This window comes from Gracilinanus agilis, chromosome 2 (assembly GCF_016433145.1).
Source record: "Gracilinanus agilis isolate LMUSP501 chromosome 2, AgileGrace, whole genome shotgun sequence".
NCBI classification, from domain to species: Eukaryota; Metazoa; Chordata; class Mammalia; order Didelphimorphia; family Didelphidae; genus Gracilinanus; species Gracilinanus agilis.
This window is the reverse complement of record NC_058131.1, coordinates 63,962,822-63,974,085: the sequence shown is the minus strand read 5'-3', so window position 1 is coordinate 63,974,085 and position 11,264 is coordinate 63,962,822. Positions and strand designations below refer to the sequence as shown.

Here is an 11,264-nt window from a genome sequence, read left to right as displayed (position 1 = left end):
CTTCTTCTTCTTCTTCTTCTTCTTCTTCTTCTTCTTCTTCTTCTTCTTCTTCTTCTTCTTCTTCTTCTTCTTCTTCTTCTTCTTCCTCTCTGTCTGTCTGTCTGTCTGTGTCTTTGGGGCAAACTCATTATTTATGAAATACAATACCCTTATACTTGCACTATAAATCCAAGTATTTATCTAGGGCAATACTTTTAGAAGTAGGTTGGAAAGCTTCATGTATTCAAGAAGAGTTAATTGGACTGTGGATTCCCAAAAGGCATGCAAGGGCATTCTGAAAGAGCTCCGATACTCACTCTCTGCGTGACTATGGGCAAGTCATTTTCTCCTCTGGAGAATGAGAGGGCTGGACTATAGAATTGCTATGGTCCATGCTCACACTAAATCTGATAATCCTGTGAACCTTCAAATAGCCCCAGGTGTCTCCACTCCACCTTGAGGGGTCTCACAGATCACAAGTAAGACAAAGACTTCACTTACCTATTGCTACAAGGGTGCCTACCATGATGCCAACAGCAGACAACAGTGTGGGCATTCCCTTCATCCGATCCACCTTGAGCAAGCATCGCCTCTCAGAGTTACACAGACAGACCACCACTATGACCAAAGAGAGGGAAATAGGATTTAGAGCTGAGAGGGACCGAGAATAAAGAACATCAGAACTGGAGGGACTTTAGGACACAGAATGTCAGAGCTGGGAGGATCATCACATTCTTATCTGTTTTTATTATAGAGGAGGGAACTGAGGCTTAGAGAGTAGAAATGAGTTGCTGGGGTCACACAGGTAGTGAATACGAGAGCTGGGATTTGAACTCTGAGCCTCTGACTCTGAATCAAGTACTCTTTTCATTATATCACATTGCTTAAAGGGCCGACATTGTAGACGGTAATTGAAAATATAAAGCTACAGTTCTTAACGTGGGGTCTTCAGGAACTTAGGGGCTTCACGGATAGTTTCAGGAGAGGGGTTCCTATAAATTTGGAAGGGATGAGGCAGCTAGGTAGCACGGCAGATGGAGCTTGAGGCTTTGAGTCAAAGAAAGCCGAGTTTAAGTCTGGACTCAAATACTAGCTGTGTGGCTCTGGGCAAGTCACTTAACCTCTGTTGGCCTCAGTTTCCTTATCTGTAGAATGGGGATAATAATAGCACCTGCCTTCCAGGGTTGTTGTGAGGATCAAATGAGATAATATTTTTAGTACTTAGCACAGTACCTGGTTCATAGTAGGTACTACATAAATGCTTATTATTATTATTATAGGAAAAATTATATCTTTATTTTCACTAACCTTTTAGTGAAATTTAGTATTTTCAATTGTGAATTTTAAAAACTTATTTGGAAAAGGGACATAGGCATCACCAGATTGCCAAAGGGGTGCAAGATACAAAAAAAAGTTTAAGAACTCTTGATGAAGAGGGACTCAATCAAATAGAGGTTAAATTAGATGGCCTCATGCCCCTTCCAACTCTGAAATTCTCCGAAGGACTGGGAACTGGAGGAAAAAGAATTCTCTACTCTGCCTGTTTTTTTGGGTCCACTCTGAATCCATCTTCCTAGGTTCTTCTGATTCCTTTTCTGTTACCCAAATACCACCTAAGTCACACCATCACACTTTCTGGATTTGCCATACCTCATTCACATAATCTGCCTCTCTCCCTCCTAAAACTTCTGGTGGAACTTTGAATTATTCTAGTCATTCTGGAAAAACCACTAAACTTTGGACCAATCTTTAGGCCTAGATCCATGGAGATCAATAACAATTTATTTATATCTGCCAAAATTTTCATCCTCAGTCATAGAAAAAACTGGAAATAAAGAGTGCCCATCGATGAAAGAATGGCTGAACAAACTGTAGTATATGGATGTAATAAGATATTATTGAACTATAAGAAGCAAGGATTGTGGGGGATTTTAAGAAACACCAGAAGACTTTTATGAAGTGATACAGAGTGAAAGTAGAAGAAACAAGAGAAGAAAGAAAAGCACATTAAAAGGCAACTGAATTCAGATGAATAGCAAGGCATCGTCTTAGATCTAGAGAATAGAGGATAAAATAGACATCCATCCTCTAGAAAATAGGCATATGTCTGTGGTTGAAAAACAACTGCATACACTGCCAGATATGGTTGCTTTGTCACTTGGTTTTGCTGGACTGTTTTTCTTCATTATGAGGGAGGGTTCTGCTGAGGGCAGGGAGTAAAATTGGAAATAACCCTTATAAAATTTTCTACAAAACAGCATAACTTGAAAAAAAAAAAACAACCTCTTGTAAGGATCATCCCACTTAAGAAAAAATAGGGAATTATTGGACAAAGAAAGTGCTAAATAACAACATGATAGAGATCAATTGCATCTTAATGGAGATGAAATGGATGGTTGTTATGTGGAAGTTATTTCAGAATTAGTTGAGGGTGTGCAGTCAGATCCCTAGCTTGTTAGAGCAAAGGTCCAAATCAATGAGAAGAAATAATAAAAATGAGAAGAATGTATGTGTGATATGTGTAAGGCAACTGAGGCAACTGGAAGAAGCTGTTGATGCTGAAAATTGGGAATGCATAAAGGATCTTTATCTACATAGACTATCAACATTTCCTAAAGAAGTTTAAGTGATGCATATTCATCACCATAAGGAGCAATCCAAACATCTAAATAAATTATTAACATTTCTTAAAGAAGTTTAAATGATGTAAATCCATCAGCATAAGAACTCCAAACATCTAAACAGATTGTGAACTTTTCCTAGGGAAGTTTAATTGATATAAATTCATCACCATAAAGAGAAGTCCAAAAGTTAGTAACAGTGTTAGCCTCCAAATACTTGATTTTCTTGCCAAGGGGAGAGACGTGGCAGCCAAGGCCAACACTGGTTTAGAATAGAAATTTGTTTGCAAAATCTAATGGGGAAGTGGATAGAAAGCCACTCTTGGAGATGAGAGCTCCTGAATTAAAATCTAGCCTCAGATACTTCCTAGCTGCGTGACTGTGGGTAAGTCACTTAATCTCCATTGCCTATCCCTTATAGTTCTTCTGCCTTGGATTCTAAGACAGAAGGTAAGGTTTTTTTTTTTTTTTGTTTTGTTTTGTTTTTTAAACCCTTACCTTCCGTCTTGGAATCAATACTGTGTATTGGCTCCAAGGCAGAAGAGTGGTAAGGGCAGGCAATGGGGGTCAAGTGACTTGCCCAGGGTCACACAGCTGGGAAGTGTCTAAGGCCAGATTTGAACTTAGGACCTCCTGTCTCTAGGCCTGTTTCTCAATCCACTGAGCTACCCAGCTGCCCCAAGAAGGTAAGGTTTTAAAAAAAATCTAATGGGAAAGGGTAGTGGAGAATGAATGATATCCTTTCATAAAACAGTGAGGAGCAGTGGAGGGGCAAAATAAGTTTGTAGAAAGCTTGGCAAGAGTCCATTCAAAGGTATATCATCTCAAGGGCATTTAAGGATATAACTAGAAGGATTACACAGACAAAAAATGGAAAAGATCTGAAGACAACTTCTGTGATAAACTCTTTTCTTCATCAGTGACAACTCTGGGATTCTTACCTAATATTCTCTGGTGTGCTGCACAAGGAATCAAAAGTGATAATCAGAAAAACAAAGGTCCAAAAAGCAGTTGGACTATATGAAGCCAACACAGAGGAGGTCTATGCTGGAGGTGACACAATTTTGAGGAGGTTCATGGATCATTTTTTATGATATGAGAAAGAGGGGGAGGATATTAAATACTTGCAAAAAATCCTAAATCTTTTTATTACCAAAAAAAGAGACAATATAAATAAACTCAACAAACAATTGACATTGTTAGCACATGCTTTCCTTGAGGAAGGTATGAGAAAAGAACAGGCATGGTTTCACAAATAATCTTCTACAGCAGACCATGCATTTATAGTCACACGATTAAAAGATGTAGAGGATATAAAATCCTATTGTGCTTATGTTTATTCATTCTAAAAAGGCATTTTATTTGGCAGAGCAAAACATCTCAAAGACTCTCTTCCTACATCCAGATGTCAAAATTATTCAGGAAGCCCCAAAAGGTTCATCTTTTGAACATTAATCTTTTTTTTTTCCTGGTGATGCTGTATGGTCTTATAAGTCTTGCAGTGCTGATCTCCAACAAATTAAAACTACGGTCATCCAAAAGGTATTTTGTGGACATGAGCCAGTAGCTACCAATGACCAAGGCTATAGAATGTAGCATATGCTATTATTGTGGAAGTAGTTTTTTGTTTATTTTGTTTTACAAGAGAAGGCTTACTGCAGGGGTATTTGTGTAGGGGTAGGGGGTAAGCATGAGACACTAGAAAGGTCTGTGATGTAAAAAATAAAAGGTATTAATAAAAAATAAAAAATAAAGAACAACAACCCTACTCCCGATTATATTACAAATGAAGAATTGCACGAGAAAAGTGGTGTGAATAATATCAAAGGGGTGAGTGACTAGAAGAGGAGGAAGGAGGACCCAAAGTGAGAGTGAGGGAAAGCTCAGAGATAGCCAGCTTTCTCTATTGGTATCCACGAAACAACAAGAGACATAGAAGAAGACCCCTTCCAGGATGCTGGATGTATGACTGGGAGGACTTACGGGAGAACATGGACAAGAGCTGAAGAAGATGAGAAAAAGGAACTCATCTCAATGAGATCATATTTCCATTGAGGTATGGAAATATTTACATCTTGTCTTCTTTTCAAGATCTCATTTTAGGGGGGGAAGCCTATTTTTAGGTGGGACCTATTTTAGGATCAGTTTGGCATGTCAATTCAATTCAATTCAGCAGTAACATTTATTAAGCACCTACTGGATGGAGCAATAAGGAATGTGCCTTTCAGGATATAGACTCAGAACCTAGGAGAGAGCGTTTCTATTGGAATTGCAAATATTTAGTAGTCAGTTAATCGGTGAACATTTATTAGGCGCCAGTTATGTGCCAGGCATTGTAATAAGTGTTAGAGATAGAAAAAGAGGCAAAAAACATTCCCCGTCCTCAAGAAACTCCCATCTAATGAGGATATTTGCTGCTCAGTTTCAGTACCAACTCAGCCCAGGTTAGGGTTGGTTTGTTCCGAGACCGGGTCTCCCTATCTTACCTTGCCTAGAAATGCAGTGGTTACTTACAGCCTAATCCCGCTGCTGATCAGTGCAGATACCTCAAAGCCTTTCCATATTGGAGTAGGACTTCATGAGGGCAACACTTGGTTCCTCCTGTGATCCCACCAACCTTCACTTTCCCCAGTAAGCAGGCCTGACAGGAATACACCACCACACCTGGCTAGTTTCTATTGCAGACAGGACATTTAATGAGAAGAGACATGTAGAAGTTGAATGAGAAGGAATGGCATCTGGGGAGATAATACCTCTCCTCTGCCACTTGTTGGCATTAGACTTATGGCAGCCAGAGGACACTCTCATAGCATTAGTTTTGGGGGGTTTTAAGTAACACTCCTTTTAGTACTGGGATTTCAGAGATAGGCACACAAACCAGAACAAAGTACAGCAGAGTTTCAGACCCTAGAAAGGAGCTGGGGAGTCCTGGAGTCAACCATCCTCAGCTTGCATTCACATGTAGCTGACTATGACCAAGAGGATCAACAAATGCTCCTCAGTGCTTTCTAAACTTTATGGGGCAACTCATTGTGAATCAACTTTCCTGCACCCCACTCTTGTTTTACGGGAAACAAAAAGTTTATGAAAATAAAGACAAGGGGAGCAGAGAGCCAAGATGGAGAAGTGAACCAGAGCAGCTCCTTGTCTCCACTAGAATCCTCTCTGACCAAGATTAAAATATTGCCACAAAACGAATATGAGAGTGAAAGAACCAACAAGGAGACAGAGTGAAACAACTATCAAGAAAAAAAACAACAACAAAAGGTAGGCAGAGAACATCTGGGGCACTGGGGTGAGAGGAAAGCAGAGCCAGCAAGAGGCTGTAGCAAGGAGGGAAGAAAAATCAAGACAAAACCCAATTTCCAGATTGGCTCATTTATAACTTGGGAGACTGAAGAGACATGAAAGCAGACTCCAATCTGAAAATAGAGCTTTTTCTTAGGGCTTAGAGCTGAGAAGTGATTAGATGATATATCCTATGACCCATGTTTCTAATACTTCTTGATTTTATCAGGATTTTACTAATCAAATTAAACTATATGCTGTCTGAGTGAATGTTAACAAGCCCTCTTGCCAGGGGCTTGTTAGAATATGTGTTTGAAACACTGACCGATGAGCAATCCTAGATGTAGAACCTGGGATATAACTTACAAGGTGCCTCAGGTTAAGGGTTTTCTTCTAGAGTCCTCACATATTAAGGGGGTCTTTCAGGTCTATGGGACTATTCTATCACATGTGAGAAACAGTAGGACATCTCTTACAGAGAGAACTGTCAGGTGCTGAAGTAGGCATGGCTCTTATTCTCAAGAAGTTTATAATCTAATATTGGGATAAAAGACAAACATAGGTAGCTATAGCATACAGTATTATGTGATAATTGAATTAGAAAGGTAGAAAGAGGTTGATATGGGAAATTGAGTTTAAAATGTTATGGAAAGTCTAGAGGAAGATGCTTACCAATTAAGGGGATTAAGGGGGGCTTCCCGAAGGAGGTGACATTTGAATTGGAATTAGTATGAATTCAATACATGAAAGAGTGGGGAGAGCAATGCAGGCAAAAGGAGCACCATGAACAAAGGGAATGAAGATAGGAGAGTACAGATTAAGGTAAGAAGTCCATTTTGGCTTAAGAGTAGGACAGAATGTTATAAAAGGTGGTGATAGGGGATAGGAAGCCCTGCATGCCAGGCAGGTAAGTTTGAGGCAATAGGGAGCTAATGAAGAATTTTGACTACCTTCTTTTTCAGATTACGGCCCATTTATCCTGGATCCACCTTAAAAATCTTTTTTTAAGCATAGATATTCATTATGATTGTTTACACATAACAATAATATAATACACATGATTTGTTATAAATTATAAATATGCTCATCCAAGGAAGCAAATCTATTTTGCATGCATGCATGTATGTGGTTTGTATATTGTCCCCCTCTACTGTGGCTCTTCATGGGCAGGGCATATTTTAGACACTTAAATGCTTGCTGACTTGACTTGATTAGAGAAACAATACATCCAGATTTAGATGGAGCAGGGGTTAGAGACCAGCCACATATGCATGAGGAAATCAAGTCTGGCAGTTGTCTGAGAGACAGAGAGGGGACAAGGACTATGCCTTGTACTTCTCTCTCAAGTCATCCCTGCACCTTAGCTCAGCAAATCCTTGATTGTTCCCTTCCACAGCACTCTCCCCAGGTAGCTTACCTCGTATTTGGAGTTGTTGGGTCTGAGACGAGTGTGTCAGGAAGACTGGGACGAAGTATTCTTGGGGCTCCAACCAGCTGAGGGCCATGGTGAGATAGGCATGGGTGCCTAGGGTAGGAGCACGGAAAGAGTGGGATATTGGGATGGACAGACATACAGGAAGACAGAAGGTGGCCAGGGCATAGCATGGACGAATCACAAGATTTAGAGCTCAAAAGCACCTTGGAATTAATCTAGTCCATTTCTTTCATTTTCCCAATAAGAAGGCAGAGAGGGGAAATAATTGTCCTCAAGGTCACATAGTCAGGATTTGAACTCAGTCTCGCTAACTCCAAATCCAGTGTTCTTCTCTCAATTCCCACTTTCTTTTTCTTTGGAGAACTGCTCAGTTACTCAGCCTTCTGCTTCTGGTCCTAAACCCCAAGTCCTAAACTCACCGTTGAGTGCCCGGAGTCTCCACTCTCGCTGTACTGTGGGGTCCTCCCCCAGGGTGAAGGAATAGGGGTCATCATGAGCAGCATGCTCTCCCTCCTGCTGTAGCCCACTGATGACCACTCCCTGTGGCACATTCTGGGGAGTGCAGAGGATCTGGAGCCGGGAGGAGACAGGGGCAGGAAGGGAGGGGGATTTTTGAGCAGGGGATGGGAGGTCCCCCTCTATATGAAGCACCAGGGCTGCAGTAGTAGTCAAGCTGGGATGGTCTGCAAAAGAACCAAAGGCAAGGTCAAGGGATGTCTCCTCCACTCAGAGAGGGTAGGGGGAAACTCTGAGGGACTGATTATCCTGGGCTCATCCAGGAAGTAGACTAACTAGGGATTGGGAATTTGGGGAAATCCTTCCTCATCTCTGGGTTTCAGTTTAGTCTCCAGGGGGAGGAAGACTTCAGCGAAATCAGAAGACCTGGCTTTGAATCCTTGCTCCATCATCAACTTGGTCTCTGGGACTCCATTTTCTCATCTATCAAATGACGGGAATGGATGACATGATCTCTTGGCTCATAGATTTTAGAGATGGGAGAGACCTTAAAGGCCACTTAGTTATTTCCCTTGTTTCATAGAAGGTTAACTGACTTCTCCATGGTCATATGGCTAGTAAGTGTCAAAGGTGGCAGGTAAACCCAAACACAGCATTTAATTCTCATCCTGACTCCAGCATTTAATCTCTAAACTATGATCCCTTTTTGAGATCTCTTTGAGATCTCATCTCTTGGATTCTCACTCAGAGGGCAGGAAAACATGCTTCCCCCCCCACCCCTCCCCAAGTTCTTGTATCTGGAAAGGGCCTTAGAGATTGAATCCAAGGATTCTTAAATTAGGATTTGTGGATCAGAAAAAAAGTTAATGGCCATCTTTTAATATTATTGCTTTCCTTTGTCATCCTATGACTTTTGTTTTATGTATCTAATGAGATTATTTTGAGAAGGGGGTCCACAGATTTCACTAGATTGACAAAGAGTCCGTGATGTATAAATCAGTCAAGAACCTTGGGCCTAATCCATCCTCTTCACTTAATAAATGAAAGACCCGATGCTCAGGGCCCAAGGTAATAGATTCCAATCAAATGTTCTTCACCATAGTTCTTTTCCTCCTGAAAAATCCCGCCTCTTCCTACCATTACTCAGAGTCTTCAATACCCAGAGAGATGGCAATAACCAGTTTATACCAGAAGCTCTGACAGGAGTTGCCCACCTAAGTGGTGGAGATGGGGGTGGATTTTTTCCTTGGGTCTCAGAGAGATGTCTTGTTCAGAGGGCAGAGTATGGGGAGTGGAAGAGTGGGAGGGACACAAGAGGGGCAATGGCCCTTTATTTTTTTATTTTTATTTTTTAAAACTTTACCGTCCATCTTAGAATCAATACTGGGTATTGGTTCTAAGGAAGAAGAGTGGTAAGGGCTAGGCAATGGGGGTTAAGTGACTTGCTCAGGGTCACACAGCTAGGAAGTGTCTGAGGTCAGATTTGAACCCAGGACCTCCCATCTCTGGGCCTGGCCCTCAATACCCTGAGCCTCCCAGTTGCAATGGCCCTTTAAGAGAGAGCACCATCCCGTAAAATCTCCTGGTCAATCATTGACCACCTCCAGCTTGTTGAGCCAGATGGTCATGGCAGGGGATGCTGGCAAGGGATAGGGGAAAGCTCTTTGTCTGTGTGGGAGTCATAGAATCCAGTCCATAGAACTGGATGCTTGGGGAAATATCTCTAAAGGTACATCTTGGACTTAGATTGCAGGTGGAGACAGTGCTTTAGAGTTCTCCCAAAGTGGAATAATCTACTTTGGGATGTGAGGAATTTCCCATCACTTCCTGTCTTGAAAGCAGACTAGATGGATGACCACTTGTTGGAGATATTGAAGGGGGGGGTGGCTGCTTGGGACAGGTGGTGTAGATGGTGTCTTTCTAACTCAGACCTTGGGTCTCTGGACTTCACACACTTCTTGGCTCAAAGGAGAAAAAAAAATACTCTGTTCCTTCCTCTTCCTCTTTTTTCTTAGAATCTTTCTGTCCAATTCTGGGTCTTTTAGATTATGGGGCCAGCCCCTTTTTGTTGCTCCCTTACCTATGATCTCAGCTACTACTTGCACAGTATATGTCTCCTTAGGCTGTCCCGTTCCCAGTTTTGAAGCTATTCGGACCTCTCCAGAGTGTTCTTCAATGGACAGCCATCTTTTGGAGTCATTCATCATTGAAAACCTATAGACACATTGGCATGGCAGTAAGGAGGTAGCATGGAACAGACTGGGAGAAAGAAGGGAATGGGGGGGATGAGGGAAGGGCAGAAAGGACTTCCAGGAAAACTTCTCTCCTCTCAGAAAAGGGTGTCCCCTGACAAAAATCATATAACTTCTCTTTGCCTTAGTTTCCCTAGTTGTACAGTGGGTCTTTGTCATTGCATCATATCTAGAGCTGGGAGGACCATTTGGATCATTTTTAGAGCTGGAAGAGACCTTAGAGGTCATATAGTTCAACTCCAATTTTATAGATGGAGAAACTGAGCCACAGAGAAGTTGTAGTTTACTCAAGAACATAGAAGGCATAATTAGGAAAGCTGGGATTTGATCCCAAATCCTCTGACTCTAAATCTAGCCCTCTTTCAACTGTATCATGTGGTCTCCCTTACATATCATCTTCATAATTGATAGCATAGTCTTGCTCTATATTGAATACACTAAAGTTCTCACTATGTGTGGCCTTGGGAAAGTCTTTCCTCTTTTTGGGCCCCTCTTTGTTTCCCCATCTGTAATGACTTCCCATTTACAATGTTTATATCTTGTACATACATATTTCCTTCTCCATTGGACTGTGTTCTCTCTCTCTCTCTCTCTCTCTCTCTCTCTCTCTCTCTCTCTCTCTCTCTCTCTCTCTCTCTCTTTCAAAACCATTATCTTCCATCTTAGAATCAACACTGTGTATTGGTTCCAAGGCAGAAGGGCTAGTAAGAGCTAGGCAAAGGGGGTTGAGTGACTTGCCCAGGGTCACACGGCTAGGGAGTGGCTGAGGCCAGATTTGAACCTAGGACCTCCCATCTCTAGGCCTGGCTCTTGATCCATTGGGCTACCTAACTCTCCCCAGTGTTCTCTCTTTTGATTCTCATATATATCTTATGAAGTAGATGCTATTATTCTCCCCATTTTATACATGAGGAAAATGAGGCTTAAGAGATATTAAGTGATTCATCTAGGGTTGCAAAGTTAGTGTCAGAGGAAAGATTTGAACTCGAGTGTTCTTGACTCCCAGTTACTCCCTCAATCTGCTGTGCCACCTTGATTGATGCCTTAAGGAAGGGGAATTAGAGGCAGACCATCTGGTCTAACGCTTTCATTTTATGCACAAGGAGAATGAAGCCTGGAGAGGCTAAAAGGTTTGCCCAAAGTCTAGAAGGTATATCAGTTCTAAATATATACTACCAAGTCCTCTCCCCCGAGGAACCTTGGGGTGGTGGGGTGGCCGCTCCCAGCCCAGGG

General features: G+C 41.7%; 1 protein-coding gene across 1 annotated transcript in view; it reads right to left on the bottom strand.

The window, feature by feature from the left end:
• Positions 1-11,264, bottom strand: part of CDH16 (cadherin 16) — a 52,424-nt gene that overhangs the window by 4,949 nt on the left and 36,211 nt on the right. Inside the window, exons 9-12 of the mRNA XM_044659433.1 lie at positions 9,860-10,376; positions 7,743-8,006; positions 7,306-7,413; positions 481-597 (exon numbers count right to left, since the gene is read on the bottom strand). Of these exons, the coding sequence (XP_044515368.1) occupies positions 481-597; positions 7,306-7,413; positions 7,743-8,006; positions 9,860-10,376 (1,006 nt within the window). The remainder of the gene's footprint in view (positions 1-480; positions 598-7,305; positions 7,414-7,742; positions 8,007-9,859; positions 10,377-11,264) is intronic.